Source organism: Ooceraea biroi, chromosome 11 (genome assembly GCF_003672135.1).
Source record: "Ooceraea biroi isolate clonal line C1 chromosome 11, Obir_v5.4, whole genome shotgun sequence".
NCBI lineage: Eukaryota > Metazoa > Arthropoda > Insecta > Hymenoptera > Formicidae > Ooceraea > Ooceraea biroi.
This window is the reverse complement of record NC_039516.1, coordinates 12941958-12965965: the sequence shown is the minus strand read 5'-3', so window position 1 is coordinate 12965965 and position 24008 is coordinate 12941958. Positions and strand designations below refer to the sequence as shown.

At 41.3% G+C, this 24008-nt stretch overlaps 5 protein-coding genes across 11 annotated transcripts; 3 read left to right on the top strand and 2 right to left on the bottom strand.

The window, feature by feature from the left end:
• Positions 1-54: 54 nt before the first annotated feature.
• On the bottom strand, positions 55-2281 carry LOC105275328 (N(4)-(Beta-N-acetylglucosaminyl)-L-asparaginase). 5 transcript variants are annotated; one of them, XM_020030351.2, is made up of 7 exons: positions 2135-2255; positions 1729-1990; positions 1434-1592; positions 1169-1325; positions 866-1091; positions 503-798; positions 55-411 (listed from the first exon to the last, which is right to left on the bottom strand). In XM_020030351.2, the coding sequence occupies exons 3-7, from the start codon at positions 1576-1578 to the stop codon at positions 150-152; spliced, it is 1086 nt and encodes a 361-aa protein (XP_019885910.2). In that variant the 5' UTR covers positions 1579-1592; positions 1729-1990; positions 2135-2255; the 3' UTR covers positions 55-149. The 5 variants fall into 5 exon arrangements, with proteins under 5 accessions (XP_019885910.2, XP_019885909.2, XP_026829701.1 ...); XM_020030350.2 differs by having other exon boundaries at positions 1749-1990; XM_026973900.1 differs by having other exon boundaries at positions 1816-1990.
• A 60-nt stretch (positions 2282-2341) lies between these two features.
• Positions 2342-4206, top strand: LOC105275330 (thioredoxin-related transmembrane protein 2 homolog). Its single transcript, XM_011332099.3, has 5 exons — positions 2342-2790; positions 2894-3074; positions 3161-3347; positions 3427-3622; positions 3711-4206. The coding sequence occupies exons 1-5, from the start codon at positions 2647-2649 to the stop codon at positions 3801-3803; spliced, it is 801 nt and encodes a 266-aa protein (XP_011330401.1). The 5' UTR covers positions 2342-2646; the 3' UTR covers positions 3804-4206.
• Positions 4207-4397: 191 nt separating this feature from the next.
• Positions 4398-6668, top strand: LOC105275324 (angio-associated migratory cell protein). The gene is made up of 8 exons (XM_011332088.3): positions 4398-4573; positions 4756-4963; positions 5069-5328; positions 5411-5558; positions 5634-5845; positions 5915-6088; positions 6166-6344; positions 6510-6668. Exons 2-8 carry the CDS (start codon positions 4756-4758, stop codon positions 6586-6588), a joined length of 1260 nt encoding a protein of 419 aa, XP_011330390.1. The 5' UTR covers positions 4398-4573; the 3' UTR covers positions 6589-6668.
• LOC105275325 (UPF0598 protein CG30010) lies at positions 6604-7901 on the bottom strand. Its single transcript, XM_011332090.2, has 5 exons — positions 7809-7901; positions 7473-7710; positions 7261-7309; positions 6974-7194; positions 6604-6899 (listed from the first exon to the last, which is right to left on the bottom strand). The coding sequence occupies exons 2-5, from the start codon at positions 7626-7628 to the stop codon at positions 6666-6668; spliced, it is 660 nt and encodes a 219-aa protein (XP_011330392.1). The 5' UTR covers positions 7629-7710; positions 7809-7901; the 3' UTR covers positions 6604-6665.
• Positions 7902-8033: 132 nt separating this feature from the next.
• On the top strand, positions 8034-22278 carry LOC105275327 (katanin p80 WD40 repeat-containing subunit B1). Of its 3 annotated transcripts, XM_011332092.3 has the most exons (15): positions 8034-8898; positions 9447-9577; positions 9691-10035; positions 10211-10401; positions 10477-10627; positions 10741-10904; positions 10980-11101; positions 11339-11395; positions 11762-12305; positions 12435-12744; positions 12863-13042; positions 13125-13201; positions 13310-13384; positions 17022-17141; positions 17354-22278. In XM_011332092.3, exons 1-15 carry the CDS (start codon positions 8865-8867, stop codon positions 17490-17492), a joined length of 2640 nt encoding a protein of 879 aa, XP_011330394.1. In that variant the 5' UTR covers positions 8034-8864; the 3' UTR covers positions 17493-22278. The 3 variants fall into 3 exon arrangements, with proteins under 3 accessions (XP_011330394.1, XP_011330395.1, XP_011330396.1); XM_011332093.2 differs by lacking the exon at positions 11339-11395; XM_011332094.2 differs by lacking the exons at positions 8034-8898; positions 9447-9577 and having other exon boundaries at positions 9859-10035; positions 10254-10401.
• Positions 22279-24008: the final 1730 nt, after the last annotated feature.

Below are 24008 nucleotides of genomic sequence, written 5' to 3'. Positions count from 1 at the left end.
TAAGATTAACTTGCACAGTTATGATTTTTTTAATACGAAATCGTACCTTATATATTTGGAAAGTTGTGTGTAATGTAAAAATAACATTTATGTATAATTGGGAATGATTTGTACACTATACGTGTACTTTCGTATTATCTCGAAGTGAATCAACAAATTTTCCCATCTTTCTGACACTGCTCATTGTAATTGCTGCATGGGACCGAAAGGAGCTTGGGTCCCAAAATTGGATTGGCGATATAATACGGGAATGCAGCCATTCCATTGCACGCGGCTCCATATTCTCCCTTTTTGTTCAGTACAATTACTCCACCGGAGAATGTGGGGTAGTGCTGGGCGATTCTGTCGATCGCGGCCCTGGCAGCCATACTCGGCGTTGCTCCGTAACGCATCTCCTCCACTGCCAGAAAGCTACAGAAAATTAAATAATTAAATTTTAATAAGTAATTCTATTTTATTAAATCTACAGGAAAAAAAGGTAACAATTGTACAAGCAGGGTACCTTGGCAGGAACCGCATCATGATATCTCCCTCGCCGGTACCGGCTGCCGCGCCCACGTCCTGATCGGCATACGCACCAGCGCCTGGAATAGGAGAATCACCAATGCGGCCGGGTATCTTGTTCCTGGCACCGTTCGTGGAAGTGCCGGCTGCCGTACGCCCTTGTGAGTCTATCGCGAGCACACCGATCGTATCATGATTTTCCTCGCTGACGAATGATGTGTGCTCGTCTTCACCGCTCTCTGTGTCGGCCGCGTGATATGGTCCGCAGCTGGTTCGCGGATCTGGCACAACGTTCTAAAAATAATGATCAGTTAAGTAAAATAAAAAAGAGATCAGACTTAGCGTCTTTCGATAACTGTACCTTCCAGAAATTGGGTTGGCAGTTGTCTGCCTTCCACTTCTTCCACATCTCCTCAGACTCGTTCGTCTGCAGGGACTCCTTCTTAAATCCCATCTTCACCGCAAAGTCCGTAGCCAAACTGCCACCCAGCAGGGAATGCTTCGTGTTCTCCAGTACCTTGCGAGCGACCGAAATGGCGCTCTTAACGTCCCTCAATCCTCCTACACCACCTACATCCATCGTCACTCTGTTGAAGAATATTATTTTTTTTTATTGATTTTAATTAAAAAAAAACCAACAAAATCTCTTGTCGTGCTACATTACCCGTCCATGATCAAAGCATCCAGCGTGGTTTCTCCGGATTCATCTGGACTGCCACCAAATCCCACTGTCTTCCTGCACCGCTGTTCCTCACATAAGGAGCAACTTTCCTCTATTGCGTCCAGAGCACTCCTCTTCTGATTGTATACAACGTCCCATGCTTCAATAATAATTCGACATCTTTAAACTGTTAGAAAACTTTGGAACTTCTATCACAGACTTTGTAGTGCATCTTATCAAGCAATATTTCTAGGCGATCAAAATCTACCTTTCTTCGTTGCGGATTCGTAGTCCCAGGTGATCACTATTAGAAGGCTGCTGTTGGAAGCATCAACATTTTGTTGATCCGCCCTTGCTACATCAATGAACAAACAAGCCTCGAAAAGCAGCAAGGCAGCCGCAAAGAGCTTCATCCTGCCTGCAACTTCTGGAAGCACAGAACGCTTAATGACATGATATGGACTTTGTACGAGTGGTAGAAGGAGAAAATATCTCTTATAAGAAAAGGAGAGATGATAAGCAGAGTGTACATATTTTATCATAGATACGGAACGTTATCTTGCTTTAATAATTTCTTGCCAACCGATAACCAAGAACTGTGAATTTTCCATGTTGGGAGTATCCCTTATATTGCCTTCAGATATTTATACCTAGATCATAATAGTGTCATGTTGATAATGATTCATAAAACAAGTTCTGCAAGGAGTGCAATGAACCAAGGCAACATTGGACTAACGTTACTCGTATGCCGCTTTTCTGCGACACTCTGTATATAGTACAGTTGCAGCAAAAAATATTCAGCTGAAAAGCTCGCGCGAGTTAATTCTGTAACGAGAATTTATATAAGAATTTATCAAACTTAAAGCGCTTGTTGAAGCTGAAGTTTTACGTAATAAGAAATTGACCGATCACAGTCGATTTCCTTTTTCACATTGGTCAATCACTTGCAGCTTCAAGCTCGAAACTTACGTTTTAAATTCTCATCGTGGAACCCGCTTTCGTCGCGACTCGAGGTTAAAGAGCCTCGTGCTTTTTGGAGGTGGTGTAACTAGCGTAATGACATATGACATGGTTGCGTGTGACACCGCATGGCGATGAGCGGATCGTGCGGCGTCGCGGTCACGTTGTGTAACGCTCTCGTCCATGCGCACAGCTGAGTAATACACAGAAATTAGGCGTGCATCGTTGCTCGTGGTCGCGATCTCGCAAGCCCCGTTACGTTACGGCGACCTCCCCGTTCGCTCCATGCATAAGTCGCGACGTGCAGGACGAAACAGCTGACGGCACCTCGCCTGCTATGCACGTGCGGAATACCGAGTCGCTTCCAGGAATTATCGGCGACAGGACGAGCGATCCGTCACGCTGATCTGCCGCTGCGATATTTGACGAAATTTGACGCTGAACTCGATCGCCACGTGAAAAGTGGAACTTGCGCATCGGATCCGAGAGTCTCGATTCCAGTCAGTTGCGATCGCGCGAAGATGTCTTTCAAGAAGGACCTGAGGCTGCTCGTGAAGCCGTATTACTTGATAAATATCCTGCTCAGCGTCTCCTACATACTCTCGAAGCGCATTTCTATGATATGCAATTATGTCTTTGCTCAAGACGACTGCGAGCTCGATGGGGTGAGAATGCTAATTTATATTATTATTATAATTATATTATTATTATATTATTATTATAAGCTAAACAACAATCATTTTGCTAATAAATATCTATATTTTTCAGAGAGAAACAGAGATTCTTTTCTTCCTCATGATCGTCATCATGATAAGGACGAGAAAGACTGGCAGCGTGACCATGATAAATTATCTGACGTCTAGCTTCGTCTACACAAAAGTGGCGAACTTGATCCTCTGGTTTTACGCGGACGTGCGGATGGGCAGTCTGTTTGCATTCATTTTCATACGTGAGAGAAGATTCGTGAGACTATTTCATAAATTATTGCACGACCGCGTGACGATTAATACAATAACACGCTGCGTTTGTGTGTAGTGTGCGCGCTGATATTGCCAGAACCAACATATCAGGGGCCTGAGAACGTGATCTACCTGCATGGGGCCAATGGACTGCAGGACGAGCTGCAACGCGACACCCGGGTGATCTGGCTGGTAGCATTCTACACCGCATGGAATCCAGCCTGCGTGACCTTCGCGCCGGTATTCTCCGAGCTCTCCGCGGAGTAAGAGTAACTTCTTCACTAGTTGCGAAAAAAATGTATCCATGAATTGCATTACGTTGAATAATCAATTATCTGCCAGATACGCATTGGAGAACTTCAAGTTGGGTAAAGTGGACGTGGGAAGGTATCCGGATGCAGCAGCCAAGTATCACATCAGCGATGCCAGCACGAGCAAGCAGTTACCGACGCTGATACTGTTCAAGGACGGCAAGGAAGTGGACCGACGGCCATACGCGAGTAACAAAGGAAAGCTCGTGAAATTTCTCTTCTCACTGGTGCGTGTTACTCTTATCGTAATCTGAAAATCTATCCTTTGTATAATTTACTGATTCTGTCCGTTCTTCATCTTCCACAATTTTTCAGGACAACGTGAAGGCTGCGTTCGATCTCAATAATATTTACAGTGACTGCAAGAAGAATCCTATCAAGAGGAAAGAAAAGAAGAAGGCGGTGTAACGGAATAAGACTTAGATGTTTAAGAGAGGAAAAGTATTTCGCGGTTCATAGCCAAGACAGTTCCGATTAGATGGCTTCTACTGCGTAGAAAATCCGCCTGACGTGTGTTACCTCGATCGAGTCCCGATTCTGAACTAGAAGCGACAGAGGATTTGTAAATATTTTGTTGCGCGTTGTGTAATATTTTTAAATACGTGTCTCATGTTCTCTCATATTTATCGAGTTTCATTTATATGTCGGATAGTTATATAGTACACTGTATCATTGATTAATAGAATATTGCATATTATGAAATGGAATGTGCCATGTGTAATTACACGGAGATTCAAATGTACAAAACAAGCTTAACGTTACAGTTAGCAATTGAATAAAAGTTAATAATTGAATAAAAGCTGATCATTAATGCATAGCTTTTTTTTTCTTTTACTACTGTATTATTAGGTAAATTTTATTTCGGATATTTTTTAAAAATAGATTGTGAGACTTCTATGTAACTTTTATATTCTATGGTTCTGGTAATAACTATCGCCACCACGCTTCGCTAAAATTACTAGGAACATATATTTTTCAAAACTGTCTGATGTGCGTATGATCTATGACAGTTTCTCCAATGAGCGTAGTATCACGTGTTGCAGTATACTCCGAAATGCGAATGCAATATAGAAATGTAATATAGAAGATTTTAACTTTCTCCATTTCTCCATTTAATATTTTAGTGTAAAAGGTACGTTGATGCAAGAATTTTACTAAGGAAAAAATTAGACAAGAAAGTAAGTAACCTGTGCTACGTGTGAATCTTATTTTCACCGTTTTTCTACACGTGCTATTTCCACGTGTGATATTTTAAATTATGTATTGTGAAATAACTCTTTTGACATGGTACTATTAAATTTACTACTGACTTTTTAAACTATTTCAATTTATTTATTGATTAATTATCATTTTTCGACAGATGTTGCACGACGATACTCCACCGCTATCGTCCGATTCTTCGGACGATGAAATGCTGATGGAAGACTATGCATATGAAGTTATCGACGTAGACGAAGCGGGCGGTGAAATTGAAGATTTATCAGACAATGAAAACGACACAGATGTGCCAATGGGGAATTCTACGCAGGACGAAGATGCTGCGTACATTTTCCGCGGTCACAATGACAGTAAGGAATCTTCCTATCTTCCAGTAATGCAATTCATAAAAATGCACAATAAAATATCAACATCTGTGCTCGAATGAAAACAATTAGCAGAATAAACACTTTCAGAATCCTCGGTGTTCTGCTGCTCATTGAGCAAGAACAATGAGCTTGCGGCAACAGGAAGCGAAGAGGACAAGGCGTTAGTTTGGAACACCGTCTCTGGTGAAATTCTCTTCGAGTGCACCGGTCACAAGGACAGTGTCATATTTGTTGGATTCAATTTTAATGACACGTATCTGGCAAGCGCCGACATGGCTGGTACAATAAAGTTGTGGCAAGTAAGAGACAAAGCCTGCATCTGGGACACCAGCCTGGACGACATCGATGTGAGTATTCTCAGAAATAAAAAACTTCCTGCGCACTTGCCCGCAACAATTGCTCCTCAATCATCATTTTCCTGCTGTTCAGTGGATGAAATGGCACGATTCTGCAAATGTGTTGTTAGCAGCTGTGCAGACTGGAGAGGTGTACATGTTCAAAATGCCAGAGGGCACGTGTAGAGTTTTCCCGCAAGTACATGGCGATCGGGCACAGACCGGCGTGATTCTTCCAGATGGTATGAGACAACGACAATCTCTGAACTTATTTAGAAAGAAAGAGTGCTTTATACACAAATGAAATGCTGTTGCAGGTAAGCGCATCGCGTTGGGGTACCTCAGTGGCATGATACGTGTGTTAGACTTGAGAACGGGTACTGCATTGTCCACTGTGGAGAAAGATCCGACTGGATTGCACAGACACTCGAATTGCATCACCAGTCTCGACTGTTATACGGATAATAATCTGTTAATCTCTACGTCGGTGAACGGCAAAACCATGTTGAGCTCAGCGAATAACGGGAAGGTGAAGATAATTTGCTTCAATAATAATAATATTAAATAATATAATTAAATAATAATACATATTTTGCAGGTAATTTCCATACTTCAAGATCTGAATGCTAACAAAGGAATAAGCAACCCCGAACTGAACAATTTCAGCGTAGAAGTTGCAGCTTTCTGCAAAGATCCTACGTTCCCCGTCGCTGCGACTGGCACAATCGAGAATTCAAGCGGAAAAGTATATATCTGGGATATCCCGAGACAGGTATTATTTTTAATATCCACGTGCAAGTTTTCCTTTCTGTACAAGACAAGGCGATTTTAAGTGCGGGCTCCTTTCAGGTCCTTAGACAAGAGATTTTCCAAGAGGGGGGCGTCACAAGACTAGCTTGGACCAGCACGTCAATATTATTTACGACCGGTTTGGATGGTGTCTTACGATCTTTCGACGCGAGAGCAGGTAGTTGCCTCAGATCGTTCTCGGGCCACAAAGGAGTCATACTGGATCTGTACATATCTCGGTAAGTCGTTCGTGATCTTGTTAATTTATGCGCGTTAGTCACAAAAGAAATACAAATTTAAAGCGTGTTATAAAAAAAGAACGTATAATATTGACGGGAAAAGAAAATTGCAAGCAAATTTATATTTTAAACAATATTGCAATATTTAAATATATTTTTTTTCAGGGACGAGAAGAAGGCCTTGACCGTTTCCGACGATTCCACCGCCAGAATTTTCGACATTTCGTCCATACCAGTAACATAATGCGAGACAAATGTTGCACTATTACTTGCATATATTTACAAAAGTTCTTTATAAATTATAAACAAATCTTTGGTTTTTTAACTTCCTGTGAGTTTGTCTTTGAACCATGTCGTATCGAGCTCGTATCGTTTGTCCTTCCACGTAAAATGCGTTGGTGGATTTTGCTCGCCATTTCTAAAGCTGAAAGAAGCGCTAAATTCGATGGCCAGATTAGACCTCACCAGACCGATGCCTCCAGCCTTTTCCAACGCAGGATGGTATACCCTTCCTGTATTGACATTCATAAATAATCTTTGTGGCTCGAATGGTACCTATAAAAGATTCGATAACTAATAAGATAAAAACTTATTATTTATTATTACATATCTATTCTGAAAATAATTACCATCAATAAGTTATCCGCATGTGCGTAACTAAACCAATCTTCCTCTGCACCAGTTTCTGCATTCTGTTTTTGAATCACTTTTGTAAATACTACTGGCAAGTCGTCACATCTTACAAAGTTTCTTTCCACACCGCAGATTGACAGGAATGGAAAGTCATCCATGTAACGATCAGTATTATTCTTCTTCAAATGTTTGAAGAAAAATGCCAAGAATTTCTTGTCTACAACAGTTTGTGACATGCGTGAATATTTGTAGAACTTTTTGATATAATAATATCATTGCATACCTTTGAAACATGAAGTAAAGTTCCTTATGCGAACATCATCCAGGAACAACTATAAAAAAAAAGCAATAAAGTATTATCAATCAATCAAATAGTGCATTTCAGCTTCTCAGCCAAGAAAGGTCAATAAAATATTGTTACTACTAAAACTATTTGCAAAATGTTTTCGACTATTGATGGTAATTCTGTGGTCCAATCAACAAAATGAAAAATACCATGCCTTGGTGATCGATGTAGTAAAAGTACTCCCGTATACGAGGCTGAGGAGATTGACCCTGTATATATGTCACATAGTTTCTCTCGAAAGTTTTAGACGAGAGAAGTGTTCGGCTTGCCACCAAGCCAACACGCATGCAGAGCATCGACGTCATCTTAATAAATATCAATTTAGTAACGACATATATCTCACATGTGATCTAGGACTTGGAATTAAGATAGAATTTACCGCTGCAACTGAAATTTAAAAAAGTGCAAACGTAGATAAGTAATTAGCAACTTTTTATAATATTTAACTACGATATCTACTAAAGAGAAATAAAATTATCGCTTACAAATTGCGATTAATCATTTTTACAGCCAAATATTGCACCATCAACAGAAAACCTCGGCGCCATCTATCAGAATTATAAGAGAGAGAGAGAGAGAGCGCGCGCGCGCGCGTCTATATAAAACTTCCAAAAAATTCCGCTACGAGTCTCTACTGCTGTTGGACTGTAGCGAGCGTATTATTTATTTGATTATTATGCTACATTTAAGGCAGTTTTAACGCACGAGGAACTATTACAACATTTCGGTTTAGGTGAAAATATATAAAGATGCTGACTTTATTTAATACAGACTAGAACTGATTACTTAATGCACGTGTGACTTAAAGCGCGAGCAATTAGCTTCTCTTTGTTCTCTGATTCCTTCCAAGGCTCTCCATCTCGGTTTCGTGCTGCCCTCTCATTGGTCGGGCTAGTTCTGTCTTGTACTCCTTAGATGCCGCCACAGGACAAAACTTAGGAAATGTTCTGAAGAATTGGAAAGGTCAACTGAACCACAGCCGTTGCTATCGATAAAAGTGCCGCTTTGTTTGGTTGGTAAAGAATCATTTCGCCACTGCCATCTACCAGCGAATCTACCAAGCGCCTCGCCATTTACGACGTCACTTCGCTGCCTACACGCGTACAGGTACAACCGTCAAGTAGAGCGAAAGAGAGAGAGCGAAGGGCACCGGCGGAGGGACAAAGAGAGAGCGAGATTTCAAGAGATGAGATACGACAGCAACGAGGAGGTGGCACGAGCAGTCTCTTGATCGAGACGGGCGATCGTTTTTCGCGCGACGTGCACGTCACGTCTGTCCCTTTTTTTTTCACGTTCCCACGGGAACGGCGCGACGCGACGCGCCGCGGTGCCCGGTCCGTCTCGCGATAGACGAGAGAGAAGAGTCGCCGTGGGCAGTGGGAGACGGAGAGGCTGCGCTACTGTTGCTGCTACTGCTGCTGCTGGTAAACATGTTACGTTCGCGCGACGGCAGCAGCGAGAGGAGATCGCCAATCGTCGTGCGCCAACCGAAATCCCGGAGTGCCGTCGCTGCCAAATAAGTCCGCGCGCGCGGCACGAATATGGCCACATCCACGAGGAGATCCTGGAAGCTCCGTAAGATCCGTCGTCCACGGGGCAGCGAGTGTCCCGGCGCGCGGAGTGTTCGTCCTCCTTCTCCCTCCTCGCGCGAGAGCATCCTGCTTCTCAGTCTCTCCCCGCGGGTAGACGGTCGTTACCTTGCGCGCGCGAGCCCACCTGGGCCGCTGCCTTCTCCGCGCTTTTTTCCCAATTATGGTTATAACTCGGTTATGGCTCGTCAAGGATTTGTCCCGCGGCGAGAATCAGAGACGTTGTCCCTCGCACGGAGGTCGGGAGCTGGAATCGTGTCAGCGCTGACTCCTTGACTCGATGACAGTGAATTCTGGAGTTCTCATTATTTTGAATAATGGATAATTTTTATTTATGGAAGAAACGTGCTAGTCCTGCATTTCTGAGAAGTATGGGTAGAGAGAAGAAAGTTGCATAGGCCTGTTTATAAGTGATTGCTTTGTAAAATTATTTCTAATTTGCTGCACTTAGTTATTGTTATTATAAAAATGAATCAGCATGTATATATAAAATGTATGTGAATAATGATGAATGTATTTCCTCTTCTGTCACAGAGGAATTTGTCGCCCACACGCCCAATGTCAACTGTCTGGCTTTGGGCCATAAATCGGGTCGTGTTTTGGTCACTGGCGGCGATGACAAAAAAGTAAACCTATGGGCGGTTGGAAAGCAAAATTGTATTATGGTAATTATTATCTTTCAATAATTTTTCTCGTCCTCTGCTCTATTGCAATTTCGATTCTGTATTTTAACATTGATACGAGACTGTGTTATCGATTTACCACTCATGTCTTTTAGAGCCTGAGTGGCCACACCACTCCCATAGAATGCGTGCGCTTCGGCCAAACGGAAGATCTCGTGTGCGCTGGCTCACAGACTGGTGCATTGAAGATTTGGGATTTGGAGCACGCCAAGCTGGCGCGCACCCTGACGGGACATAAATCCGGAATACGTTGCATGGACTTCCATCCTTACGGAGAGCTGCTAGCGTCGGGGAGTTTGGACACAGCAATCAAGTTGTGGGACATTCGCAGAAAAGGCTGCATCTTCACGTACAAGGGGCACAACAGGACCGTGAACAGCTTGAAGTTCAGTCCTGACGGACAATGGATCGCGAGTGCTGGGGAGGAAGGAATGGTCAAGGTAAATCAGATGATTTTTTTGAATATATTAAGATATAAGAGAAAGATATATTATTTTTATATTTTCTTATCTAAGCTTTGCATCATCTTTTTATCTTGTTTCTTATCTTCCTTGTTATGCACGTTATACATATGCTAGGGAAAAGACATTGACGTTTGTGTTACTTTTAAATTAGCTGTGGGACCTAAAGGCCGGTAGACAACTAAGGGAATTTTCAGAACACCGAGGCCCGGCCACGACCGTCGAGTTCCATCCGCACGAATTCCTTTTAGCCAGCGGCAGCGCCGACAGAACGGTCCACTTCTGGGACCTGGAGTCATTTCAGCTGGTATCTTCCACAGAACAGGGTCACTCCTCGGCCATCCGGTAAGTCGATCGACTAACGAACGAGCATGATCGAGTTTGATCGTCGTACTGAGTTTCTTTGTCTTGCCGCTGCAGCTGCCTGTACTTTAGTCAAGGCGGGGAATGCCTGTTCGCCGGTAGCCACGACGTCTTGAAGGTTTACGGCTGGGAACCGGGCAGAACCTTGGACTCGATACCGACCGGTTGGGGAAAGGTCCAGGACATAGCCGTGGCTCAAAATCAATTGGTACGACACGCGAGATGGAGATAAAATTATTTCAGCCGTTCAGCGTAGCATCGCAGTGCTATCCTATGCCTCGGTTCACCTTTCGGCTTTCGCTAATGCGTGAAACTTTTCAGATCGGTGCGAGTTTTCACACCGCGACCGTCACGTTGTACGTGTGCGATTTGAAGAAGATCGCACCACTCGGCGGGATGTCTGCTGTGAGTTCGCCGTTCAGTCATGGAAATTCCTTGAGGAAGAGCTTCTCCAGGGAACGACCGGTCGGACTGAAGAAGCACACGTGGGTTTCACACAGTTCGAGGTCCGATTTGAAATTTCGGCGCGACATATTGATTAATTCTTGGTACGCTTGCAGATTGGACGTACGAACGATCGAAGAAGCGGACAAATCCGGTACGGATCCGGAGGATGAGACCACCTACGCGGACATACCGAACGTGACCGAGTACAGGGACGTTTTTCAGCCGAGCAGGGCGTGTAAGTACCTCGCCACATGTCTTGCGATGTCTCATTGTTTGCCGAGAGTTTGCGACGCGGAAAAATTCCCCTTCCGTTCTAACGTTTGATCCTGTCCTCCGCGATCGTTTAGCGAGTACACGACTAACACACACACACGCACACATACACGAGCAACAGCGTATACGCGATGCGTCGAACGTGAATGCAGTGCTGTATATAGTTGTGAATGAGCATGCCGCGCATGGTATGTTTCAGTGTCTCGCACACCACCTGCTGAACCTCCCGAGGCTTTCGAGGAGCCTCACGACATAGGTGAGTATTGTGCTGTAACCTTCGCACGGATTGCAATTTACTAAATTGTGATGTGAGCTTCGGTGGAACGAAATTCTCACTTTTTAACAGCGCTTTTTTCGTGAGACTTGATACGATGGAGAAGTTCGTTCGAAAATAAAAGAAATAACAACCTAATACAATCCGTAGAAATAGAAAAGAACTTCGAAGTGGAGTAACACAAATATAATCATTCTCTTTTATTCCATAAATTTAATTAATCTAAAAATAATAAGGATTTATTTCATTTTATAAATAGTCGCCAATGTTATTTCACTTTTGAAGTTCTCAAGCAAGTTTTCCTAAAAAATTCAATGTAACTTAACTGAGCTTCTGGATATATTTTAGATCCAGCACAGCCGCAGATACTGCAAACTCTCTCTACCTCAATGTCGAATCTAAGCACAACGGAACGCGAGGAGGTGCCCCCGTTGCCGTCGCCCTCCTCACCGCCTCCGCCGGCGCCCACGTTACCCTTGGCGAAGCCAGTGCCGGTGCGCGTCCAGCCGATCAAGTCTTCGCCGCCGGCTCAGAGGAACTCGATCACATCGACGAGCCAGATCAGAGCAAATCTCCAGGCGAACAATGGTCTGAATCAACGGGCATCCAAGACCTTCGCGTCCATACCGCCGTTGAGGCAGAGCATCACGCCGCTGCCGGGCAAGAGAGTAGGCACCAATGATCAAGTAGTGCCACCGCCTCAGCCGTTGGGTCCGCAAAGATCGAACTCGACTCTGACACCGCGCGTCGCGCCGATGGCTGCAGTGATACCCGTGATGGATGACGGTAAACTGAAGAACAGGGTACCCAGCCCGGACTCCCCGAAGCACTATCTAAGAAGACAGAGCAGCAGGGACGGCGAGCATGGATACGACAGCGATTATCCTGTACAGTGAGTAATTAATTACGTAACACTGAAGCAAGAAAATTCTCTAACAATGAAAATTGTATCGTAATTTGGAGTACACGAGCAGTACTTAACTCGAATCAACGAGAGAACTTTGTGTGATTGCTATTGCAGAATTAATAATATAAGACACAGTCCTTCGGATCCTGCGCTGAACAGGCCGAACACCGCGCAATCGAGGTCGACGTCGCTCAACCGAAACTTCGCTACCTCAACTGCGCTATCGGCGCGCAATGCCTCCACGACCACGTCGTCGTCGTCGTCCACGAGGAAGCTGCCGAACAAGGCGCAAGTCCCGCCGAATCCCAAGGTCGACATACGTGTCCCGCAAATAAGAAGTACCGTCGAGGACGCGGAGCGGGAGGAACTGGTGCCGATGAGCGCCGACAAGCCCTATGGCTTGGACGTGGAGAATTTCTTACCGGTGAGCAATCTAAAAAAGACAATAAAATTATGAACTATAATTGTAAAATTAATAATATAAAACCTGTTTTCACAAGAAAAGGATTCTTACATTCTTTTATGAAATATTTGTGTTACAGCACAGTTATACCGGTTCGACGACGCTAGGCTACCCGCAGATGAGCGTATTGACGGAAATGTCGGAAGCCGAGGTGTTGAACAGTATGATGCGCAGCCACGACTCAATGATGGCGGTACTTAAGAGTCGGCATCGCTCATTGCAAATCATATACTCCCTCTGGCACAACAAAGATCTCAAGGTAGCTATCCATCTGTTGAATCCCGCGTTGAGAGACGCGATTGGAGTCGACAATCGAGAAACACGAGCGACATTGATTTCAGGCAGCAGTAGAGTCCGCAGTCGCAATGAACGACCTGGCGGTCATCGTCGATCTCTTGAGTATCCTCACGTTAAAACCGTACGTAGCTTTCTCGATCCAGCAATTTTGATTAATAAGTCACTCGTTCGCTTCTAATCACGAAATTCGTTCGTTTTTAAAACCAAATTTTAATCACTCTGTTCCCAGAACGATGTGGAACTTGGACCTCTGCAATTCCCTACTCGGTCCTATCAGCGATCTCCTACAAAGTAAATACGAAATGTGAGTATTCAGTTAGATCTCTTCATTTTTCTATTTATATTTGTGTAAACCTCTCTCAGAAGTCGAGCTGATTAGCTCTGCTTTCTGAAAAAAAATTTCCCAGTTTCTTAATATTTGACTAATTATACATACTCTGGAATTAAAATAAAGAAATTTAGTAAACGGAGCTTTTATCAGTTTGGCTTTTAAAGGTTCATATTTTTCTAAAAAGATATACATATACTGCTCATAAATAATATTACATTAAATAGTTAAGTTTATATATTTTTAACTTTTCGTAAATGATGTATATCGTTATTTCAAGTGCAATTTTGTGTCCTTATTCTTTTATTGAAACATCGCTTTCAAACTTGTCGTGTTTCGAGATTGATTCGTTTTACTGTCATGTTTGCGTCGGATTGTAATACGCACTCGCATCTCATTGTCGCATCACGCACGCGTGTATATTTAGAGATGACACGTGAATAATCATCGTTCCACGCTTTGCATCTATTATCGTCTAAGATTACCTTCAACGGTGAAACGCCGCGCCCGGTGTTGTACATAGAAAATCGAGACACCCCTTTCGAAAAGGGCTGCATTTTTGTCACCCCCGTGTTCGAACGAGCCAGGGCGCAAAGCCGCAGCATGGGAATAGCTAATTTGGCAGAGCGGGGAAACCCACGAGCATTGGGGCGGTTCGCGAAATTAGCCGAAACAATGGGAGATAACGGCAGATGCAAATGCGATGAGTCGCGCGGATTCCTCCTGCGCGCCGAATCGCATTGTTCGCAGAACAAATTGAAATCTGAAGTACCGCACGCACGCATATGCCGAAGCGGAGTGATGATGGTGAACGGACAGGCGATCGAGTATCATCTTCAATGCTAAACGGCCGTTATTGATCGCGAATGTAAATTCGTTGAGAGTCGTACGTTGCATCGAGAATAATGTTGAGAGAATGAATCTAAAAATGCAAAAGGTTTAAACTCCCGAAATTTTTTTTCTAATGCCTAATAATTGCTTAATATTTAAAATAAAATTTCAAATTGCCTCATTTAAATTATCCTATAATCGTGTTTGTGTGCGCTGAATTAAACCGTTTTCTCGTCAGACACGCACCACTTCCTGGGCGTTCGGCTATAAATCCGAGAGGAGGAGGGAACTTGTCTTTTATGTCCGTTTGACGTATGAAAGTGGGCGATTAACCGACTGCCCTCAGTTCCAAGCTGTTGCTCTGTCGTGACGAGGAATGACTGTTTCCTTCCGTGTTTCATTGCAAACTACCATTTACTCGTTCTCGGTCTTCGCCCACGTGTTGCCGCTGCAAGTATCGCCGCGACTTCCTCCGTCTGTTAAATTACAATTCGATATAATAATCCATGTGGAACCTATGTGGATTTCAGAAATTTTGATTATAATTTTATTTTAATTTACATTTCGAAATGTCAAGTTTTATGTACGAGGATGTAAATATTCCAATTTGTTATTACCAGAGATTCGCTATTTAATTAGTGCATATTGCATAAAATATCAGAATTAAAATTAATTAATTATTTTCTATATTATTTTCTATATTTTCAATCTCCGTCCGATTAGATAGGAATCATTTCGATATCGATTTGGTGATTAATTAATCGTATCTAGCATCAACCTGACCGTATAACTTCCGTTAGCGTTATGAGGGTTGGCCCCAAAATTAGCCTTCCATCGAGCATCACGCGCACTTAATGACCTAACAAGCTTCCCGTTTCTTCTCTATCATTATTCGGGCCTCTTTTTCGCTCTCACCGAGTATTTAGTACCCCACACGTGTAGCGACGAGATCCGTAATATGCGTATACATCTGCAGGGTGGTCTAATTAAAAAAAAATTCTTTTTACATACGTTTACCGGCATTGTGTTTCTATGGACTTCTATAATTTTAATTAATTTCTCCACTAGAATTCAAAATTATATTTTTTTAAATAAAAGCAAGCTGTTTGTTTCAATATTTTGAATAAAATTTGTCTTGATATAAGATTTTATTTTATTTTCAAACTGAATTAAAAATATTAAAAAATATTAGAATAAACAATACCTGTATTCAAACTTATATCTTAAGAACTATCCTTTTAATTAGACTATTTATGCTATTAACTGTTGTTTGCCTGAAATAAATTTAGTCAAGCAGTTAATTCAGTCTCATATTAGCATTCTTCAAGAGTATATACGCTTAATACCGTAAAAGTATTAAAATTCAAACTAATTAGCCATCGTGCGCTAGGCAGCTGTCGCCGTTCAGTCATTCGTAATAACGAGCCGTTGCGTGTTAATAAATTTATATAACTTTATTAGATTATTAAAATCATTATATGTGTCATCTTATTTTTAATTGTTTTTTAACAAAAATCTGTTTTTTAACAAAAATAAAAATACTTAGACAATAAAGTCATTTAAATTAAAATTTAAGCTAATATTTATTTTAAAAGATTTAGCATTTCTTTACTGATTGGCTTTATTCGAAATATCCCATGAATTTATGTACTCAATTTGTGTTTTCCAAAGAGCGGTGCCCATTGTATCCCGATTTCGCAATGGCAGCATGCTGGACGGGCAAATATACACATCTCGGATGGCATATTATGTAGTGGCAGTTTGCATATAGCTCGCTTGTCGTTTTCACGGCTTGTTCGTCATGGCCTTTCGTCCTGGACCCAGCGCGTCGTGAGAAAAAAAAGAGATCGCTGGTCAGAATATCCTGACGCGTGACACGAGGGAGGGTTCGTGCCCCGCCCGATCGTTTTCCAATTTCGTGATCGCTTCTCGCATCCCTGTCTTCTTTCCCTTTACAGTCGATCTGCCGGTAGATCTCCATTGGACATGGAAAGAAAAAAAATAATTTTTTCAAATGTATTAAAAATTGTCTATAAAAATATATTCTAAAATTATTATTTTTCATTATATTATTTTTTATTAATCTTCAAAATTATTACTTTCCTCAGTTATTTTACCCAAAATCTTTATGAAAAGTCGCTTTAACTTTTCCAAAGTCGTACGTACAGCTCGGTTGCTTTTCCCATTTTATAGCAAGCCGCATGAAATTTGGATCGTGGCGGTGCATTTGATACAGACGAGGGTGCATCGATCGACGTCGCACGCGGTGCATTCATGAGACCGCTCGCGATTCGTCTCGCCGATTTCAACGGGAGCACGGCGCCGAACCCTTTATCGTCCGTCCGTCCGAAAGCGAGAGCGTGTTGAATCGCGAAGGCAAGCCTTTCGTGCCTTTCGTTATTTATTGGCATCATTAGTGAGCCTAATAACGCCCGTTTCACCAGACGGACCAGGCGTGACCGGACCGGTGGGCGTCGCGATGCTACTGTGGTTCCTACTATTCCCATCCTGTCTTTGAAATATCCGATTTTTAGATGAAAGAGCAGTCTTGTAAAATAAATGTCTAAATAATCACATGAATAATATTACTTGCTTATTTTTTTTCCTGAAGACCTCTTATATTCATTAAGAGAGCAGTATACTTTATGTAATATAGTTTAAATTATTTATAACATAAGTTATTTTTTATTTTTGGCGTCTGCTTTATGTATATGATTGTTTAGATTAATTGGTACGATACATTATCATTTACCTTTGCCGAATTTCCGGATTTTTGTTTCAGGTACATAACGGTAGCATGTTCGGCGTTGAGACTTATTCTTCGTAACTTCGCTCCGGTAATAAAGTCCAACGTGGAAGCGCCCCTCCACACTATCGGTGTCGATGTGTCGCGGGAGGAACGGTGAGTCCTGCTATCAATTGTATCCTAATATTTTTGTTTGAATTTCTTCCATCGAGTTTTCAGCAACTTTGAATCATTAAACTATCATATGCTATAAAATAATTCTTCAAATATAACACACGATATTGTTATATTGTGCATTATTCCGTTTTTGACATGGAAAATCTACGATTTAGAAGTTTCACGAGCCGTTTGCTTTCTCGTTTCTCCAGGTACCACAAGTGTCTCTCCTGCTACGAGAAGCTATCAGCAATACGGCCGGTTTTGCTGAAGAAGCAATCGTCGAATACGTCCGGTAAGCTCGGCGCCTCGTTCCGTGAGCTAGCAGTACTCATCAGGAGTCTCGAGTGACCGGAGCCACGCCATCTGAGGCCCTCGTGAATTCGACCGCCAAATCGGCTTGCTTATGATGACGAGGCTCATCAGGAAGCAGAAGAGAATCCTGGCCGGGTCCTGGCTGTCGCGACAACGCGAAACAAATTTCGTCGGGAAGCAGCAACGAGATTGCAGTCCGTCTCGCATCGTCTGTGAAACTTTTTTTGCTGCTTTTTTCTTCCGCTGTCGCCGGTCGATTCGCATATCGATTGCCTCCTCTTCCTCTTTCTCGTCATTGTCATCTCCATAACCGTCAATTTTTGAAGAAAATGGCAAAACTGTGAGACAAATTTACGCGATTTATTATCGTAAAAAAAATAAGAAAAGAGAAAATATTAATAAGAAGCAGGGAAGAGAAAAATACGTGCGCGAAATTAAATAATTGGTGAGCGAAAGCGAGAAATATCATCGTCGTTTATTTAACGTACTGAAACATCGAGACCAAGAAAAATAATTCTAGAAGTATATAGAGTCTCGTGAAGTTTCCTAACATTGTTCTCTTTCTAATTGATTTAAATACACATCAATTAAATTGTTCTTTAGAAGTCTCGAGTCTGCAATACATAAATCCAACTGACATATTTTTTAAGCAATAAATAGGAACGTAATTCCACATTGAGGGGTTTGAAAGAACAATTTAATCCGATAGAATGTCGATTAGAGAAACGTAAAAATTAAATTGATTTTTTTAACGAAAGGATTTTTCATCCTTATGAACATAAGAAAATCGTTAATATCATCGTAAGCGAAACAACAGCGGAAGAACAGGCCCGCTAGATCCCGGTGCGTCGGTATATCGTATATCGATCTCGAGATATTCGGCAATACAAAGACTCGATGGTGAAGTCTTTTCTAATGAGAGCATCGATTCACTCGACACGATACTCGCGCAAGCTATTCTGGCCAACGTTCTGCACCATTCTTGCCAACAAGATCACGCACTACCGTGTCGAGTGACTCGAGCGTATCGGCCTTAATTAATCTTGCAGGTGACAAGCGCGATGATGTCCGACTCGATAAGCGAGGAATAACGTGTAAATAAATAGCGAGTAACACACACAGAGACACCTTTCCTAGCGTACGAGAGAAATTGTATTTTTGCAACAAGTATCTATGCCGGTCTAACTAATAAACTACCCTAACCGTAGGCGTATATAATACCCTTGACCCCTGGAGACAAATCGTAGGTGCGATTTGTAGGAGAGCTCAAGAGTGAACTCGTACTTCGCGAGAAGATGAAAGGATCGCAAGTGGAGAGAGCGTGTCGATGAACGATTGCTTTTATACGCGTTCAAATTATTTTTTTATACACGAAAGTGTTTCCATGAAATCGCGCTAAGCTTTAGCGACCGTTCCACTAATAGCGCGACTATTTAATGAATGCGAATAAAGGGAAAAAATAAGGGACCGTGGTTGACGTTCACACGCTCTGCGACGGTACGCTTTTGAAGACACCCCGAAGTCTTTTGTACTCGAAATAGTCGAACGTGTTTAATTAGCATTGTCGTGCGAGAGGGGAAAGAGAGTGCTGAAGAATGGAATGAACACGACTTGGAGATAGTATTCTGTTTTGTGAGATTCACTTTTTTGTTCTGTTCTTGGTGTTCTGTTGTTTTATGTCATTTTGTTGCAACGAGTTGAAAGGCGGTGATTGTGGCCGGACGGACAGGATCAATTTAAGCATCTCGCTCTCGTCACATCATCATCATTATCATTATCTTGGATGCACGGTAACGACTGTGTATCACACTTCGCGCGTATATTTATGTAGCGTAAATCGAATCAGTATTATCTGAAGTACTATTCATTCATCGCCGAAGTATTTCTCTCACGCTCATGTTATTCCCGTTTTACTGTTTATTCGGAGCGCCTAACACGGCTCTCTCACGCCGAATCTTGAGTGCCTAACCCGATGACATGGGAATTCGTTTACAGTTAGGTATGCAGCATGCATTCGAATTAATGCCACTTACACCGCCTTTTACCTCGTCACGGCAATTTTCCGCTATTTATACTGTGTTTCTTTTTTCGAAATTGTGTTCCAGTGATCATGTCACGTCAGCTGATTCATTCAGAGAAAATGGGTGATAATTTACGATTACGATGCGTCAATAATATTTGAAGATCGTTAGCGAAGAACGTCTCAATTTTCTGAGATATTCTGACTTTTGCCGAATGTTATCTAAATTATAAATGTTTTGCGCAGCGAAGTGTTTTGGTAAAATAGGACGCCGTAATTGTTATGTGTACAACCATGCTTATGATGAAAGTAAATTATAAAAAAGATGGATGCAAGTAAATATTGCTTGGAAGATTCTTCGCCTGCGTTCTTCATTTGTCATCGTAATAGATAAACTTTTTATTAGTGATTTTATCCTAGAATGTATTATTTAAATTATACGAAGTTCATTACGTCTTCTGCGATTGCGATTTCGTTCGACTTTCCCTTCCATCGAAACGGGAGGCGATCCTGATTTCTGCCAAGAGAGGATTATTACTTATAACGATATTACATATAGTGTGCAATATATTTGTATGATCATCGATCGCCCTCCACGAAAAACAAAAAAACCTATAGTATTTTCTCGTTCCCGAAAGATAGAAAAGTGCGTTGAAGAAATGGAAGAGCGAAAAGATGAAAAACGATATTAGAATTTTTAATACGCTGCCTCGTAGTATTATGCAATAAAGCGTACAATACTTTCGTTAATTTTACATTGTACGTGTTTTTCTTTTTTTTATTTAACATGAAAATTACCTTAAACAATATTTTTCTCCATTCCTTTATGTTGAGAAATTATTATAACAGAAATAGCTCTACCAAAAAGATCTTTTTGAATCGCTCAAATTTTATTAAATTATATCGAAAAAATATATTTACGAAAAACTCTGGTCTTATGAAAGTCTAGAAAAATTCAAGGAAAATATTAAAATTTCACAGAATTTTGTTTTCCATTTTCCGTGACCACATGTTCGATGAAATTTTTCTTTTTTATACCACTTTTCTTTTTTTTTTCTCGAGATCTTCGTATCATTCTATTATTAGTCATTATATCCGTCATTAGTCGGGACTCAAAATTATTTTAGAGCTATTTTAGCGAATGACCATGTATTATTTCTCGCAAAGTACAGTCATCGAACTCTTGTGGAATGGCAAAAAGAGAGAGAAAGAAAAAGAGAAACGTTCGCTCAAGCCTCCAATCGTATAGCCTAATCGCCTTCGAAACAGGGGGAGAGAAAATTACGAGGATACTCGTTCGGTTCCGTCCAATGTATTTTTGTAAGGGAGTGAGAAAGGGAGAAAGAAAGAGTGAGAAAAATACGAGAGAGAGAGAGAGTGTGTGTCTTTTGAATGCTTCTGTAACGTCTTGTAATTTATCGCTCCGATCGGTACACGTTCAAACAGCGAGGACAGAATTTTAACTTAAGCTCACGCTCATACGTTGCGTTGGTATCGATCGCGGTTTATGATGCCGATGCAGTGAGAATTAGTTAAGTATATAACTTTGCTTTGCGAGTGCGAGGCACGAGTTCCACGTTTAGGCGATCCAGAACTCGCGGAGCTCGTATCTCGCGTTCCGGTATTTCAATGGAGTATTTTATACGTTACTTTTACCGGATAACAAATTTTATTATACTGTTTTAATCGATGCGTAATTAATTATTTACTGCGTTATTTCATTTTAACATTTCGATTTTTGTTTCCGCCGAATATGTTATCTGAGCGGGATAAATAAATAATAAATCGCATTATTTATTCTTCTGTGTTGGTGTTTCCTGTTTCCTGTGAATTTCAACCGAAGTAGAGTGATCCATTATGCATGATAGAGTTGCACCGTGTAACTCAACTCTGTATAATTCTCAGTATCAAGTACACGTGAACGCGAATTTGTTTTACGACGTTCGCAAAGTATGAGCGTCGGGGATGTTACGTTATTAAAATTATACATTTGTCCATTTTACGGTAGGAGCCGCGGCACTAATTAGTCTAATTTTCGGAAGCGATTTTAAGCGAGGATTGAGCACTTTTGATATCGACGTTGTATAAATATATATTTCACATTCCAAGATTCTATTTTGTACTCGTGCGACTCTACGTAGGTATTGCGATATTATTGCAACGTAATGTAATATTAACACTTTATTATCTCGTGTATTATCGCTTAGGCGACACGGGAGTTTTGTTCATATCATAATCGCCGATCCGACGGCGATTAAGTATCGATATATTCTAAATAGATATTCACCTAAACAGATTTCTGCTTGACGAAAAATGGGACAAATACGCAGCGCGATTGTAAATGTAAATTTTGTAAATTAGAGCACACAGAGAGGGTCGATGAGGAAGGATCATGCGAGAACTCTTAAATCTGCACAGCTGTACTCGCTCCTCATTCTCCTTTCGAGCAACGCTTTGATATTTACGACTGCTTCGAACGTACGATGTATATAACGAGATTCCATCGTAACCGCGACCTAATTAATTCAGATTAGTTCGCTATTAATTACCTCGTAATTTATAATGATATGTCGGTGGACCAGCAAAGTCTGTCTGTCTGCCAACTGTCTCAAGACGATTTGTCAAACCTCACAACTGCCTTAACAACAATTCTGAGGGGGGAGATATTTTTATTATCTGTGCCGATTTTTGCGTTCACGCAGCGCGAATGCGTGTAATAATTAAATTAACTTTAAGCCCGCCGCCTCCTGTTTGCGTATATGCGATCAGGTTGATAATAATAATAATATCCTTTGACAAAAATCCATGCCAGTTATTTTACCCTCTCCTGATTAATATCTGGAATTTCCGAACGAAAGAATAAAACAAGTTCGATAGGTTTTTTTTCTTCCTAATATTGTCCTAATATTGTCTTTTTGGATCATTACTGGTCTTACGCTACTGTTCCATTATGAAGGATATTCGCGATATCTGTGGAGAGATTTTTTTATGACTTGAAAATATCGGTAATCCGGTCTATCAAGTACCATCCATCAACGCCAGGTTTTTATTACATTCTCTTATCTCATAAAAAAAAGATCATCGATTCTAACTATCTGTATTTGCATCTGAGCGATCAGCACTGCCCTTTAAAGTACAATCCTTGTCAATCGATCTTCTATGCTGAGAATATAATAATATCATACAAGTGTTATTAAATATTTAAAAAATATGTATTTTATATATAAATATCTTTGTTTATGTAATGTGCGTTATAAAATTTTTAAAAACAGGTAAGGATACTAATAATACAAAATTATATGAATTACCGTAAATCTTTTCTTGAATAAGACACATTTCTATGACTGTGAGCATTGCAACATGATTTTCTTGAGATCTAAAAAAAATTTAGGAATATAAGAGGATATCTATTAATTAAAGATAATTTTAGAAAATAAGAAATTGGTACACAGTGTCTACTGATATTGTTAAAATAATATATGCATTTTTTCAAGACTCTAGAAATACTGTGGGAACGAAAGGGCTGTCATCTCAAAATGAGAATGCCGTTACTCGAGCAGCATCTCGGGCTCTCGGGGCGACACCGTGAAAAATAGTGCAAATATTCGTGTTCTAATCCGTGAAATATCGTGACCGTTTAAATCGAGGCACGCGTGGCGGCTGTTTGCATCTGGATTATGTATTCATAGGATTATGCGTGCCCTTCCTGGGAGAGGGTGCCCACGCCAACCGACAACCCTTCATCGAGATATCCGACTCAACGATATCGAGATCTGATCTTCACTGCGAGAATTGATTCATAAAAATCAAGTCGCGAAATTTTTTATAACGTTATACACCGCGTACTTGTGCGAAATGAAGAGAAACACATTAAAAATATTATATTGCATCAAAGCGATGTAGATATCGCTTTCAGAAAGAAAGGAAATTAATTTTTTAATTACACCTAATTGTATTCTTCAATTATATTTATGCAATTATACTATATGTGTAGGATTTCATTACGCTAATTTCATAAATGTGCAAAATGTGTCATGGATATTACTATGTATTTATTTATACCATTCATAATTATATAAGATGATTATATTGTAAGACATAATTGTCAGGAATCATGGTGCAATGATAATCATCAATATTTCAATTACACTGAACTCCTTTGTTCAGCAATCACGTAAAATCACGTAACACGGAAGGCGGCAAGAAGTCTCGTCGATACCGCCTCCGTTTCGCAAAACCAGCAATTTCTCGAGATTATCCATCCGTACACGCGCGAAATTGCGGACTGCGCACAGGAAACCCCTTGTTGCAAGCACATGCGACCCGCGTGTGTCAGGTGCATCGGCGGTGTCCTCCCACGCGAGTGTTACGATGATGAGTTTAAGTCCCTCTTCTTGCCATCACCTCGAGCGTCGAAAATGCTGTTTTCTCACAATACTCGGGCAACAAAGCCGCCGTTACCCGAAGAGAAGAGGACGCAGCGAAGGGCCGAACCTGCATAAGCGGATTATCCCGACCGGCGGAAAGCGATA

Coding starts and splice junctions, on each gene's coding strand:
- LOC105275330 (XM_011332099.3), top strand. CDS start 2,647: ATGTCTTTCAAGAAGGACCTGAGGCTGCTCGTGAAGCCGTATTACTTG. Junction 2,791..2,893: donor ACGACTGCGAGCTCGATGGG/GTGAGAATGCTA, acceptor TATATTTTTCAG/AGAGAAACAGAGATTCTTTT. Junction 3,075..3,160: donor GTTTGCATTCATTTTCATAC/GTGAGAGAAGAT, acceptor GTTTGTGTGTAG/TGTGCGCGCTGATATTGCCA.
- LOC105275325 (XM_011332090.2), bottom strand. CDS start 7,628: ATGACGTCGATGCTCTGCATGCGTGTTGGCTTGGTGGCAAGCCGAACA. Junction 7,195..7,260: donor CTTTACTTCATGTTTCAAAG/GTATGCAATGAT, acceptor AAACTGTTGTAG/ACAAGAAATTCTTGGCATTT. Junction 6,900..6,973: donor ATGCGGATAACTTATTGATG/GTAATTATTTTC, acceptor AATCTTTTATAG/GTACCATTCGAGCCACAAAG.
- LOC105275324 (XM_011332088.3), top strand. CDS start 4,756: ATGTTGCACGACGATACTCCACCGCTATCGTCCGATTCTTCGGACGAT. Junction 6,089..6,165: donor TCTGGGATATCCCGAGACAG/GTATTATTTTTA, acceptor GGCTCCTTTCAG/GTCCTTAGACAAGAGATTTT. Junction 6,345..6,509: donor CTGGATCTGTACATATCTCG/GTAAGTCGTTCG, acceptor ATTTTTTTTCAG/GGACGAGAAGAAGGCCTTGA.
- LOC105275327 (XM_011332092.3), top strand. CDS start 8,865: ATGGCCACATCCACGAGGAGATCCTGGAAGCTCC. Junction 10,905..10,979: donor GTCGGACTGAAGAAGCACAC/GTGGGTTTCACA, acceptor GTACGCTTGCAG/ATTGGACGTACGAACGATCG. Junction 13,385..17,021: donor CTACAAAGTAAATACGAAAT/GTGAGTATTCAG, acceptor TTTTTGTTTCAG/GTACATAACGGTAGCATGTT.
- LOC105275328 (XM_020030350.2), bottom strand. CDS start 1,776: ATGGAAAATTCACAGTTCTTGGTTATCG. Junction 1,326..1,433: donor CGAATCCGCAACGAAGAAAG/GTAGATTTTGAT, acceptor TTATTATTGAAG/CATGGGACGTTGTATACAAT. Junction 1,092..1,168: donor GATGCTTTGATCATGGACGG/GTAATGTAGCAC, acceptor ATTCTTCAACAG/AGTGACGATGGATGTAGGTG.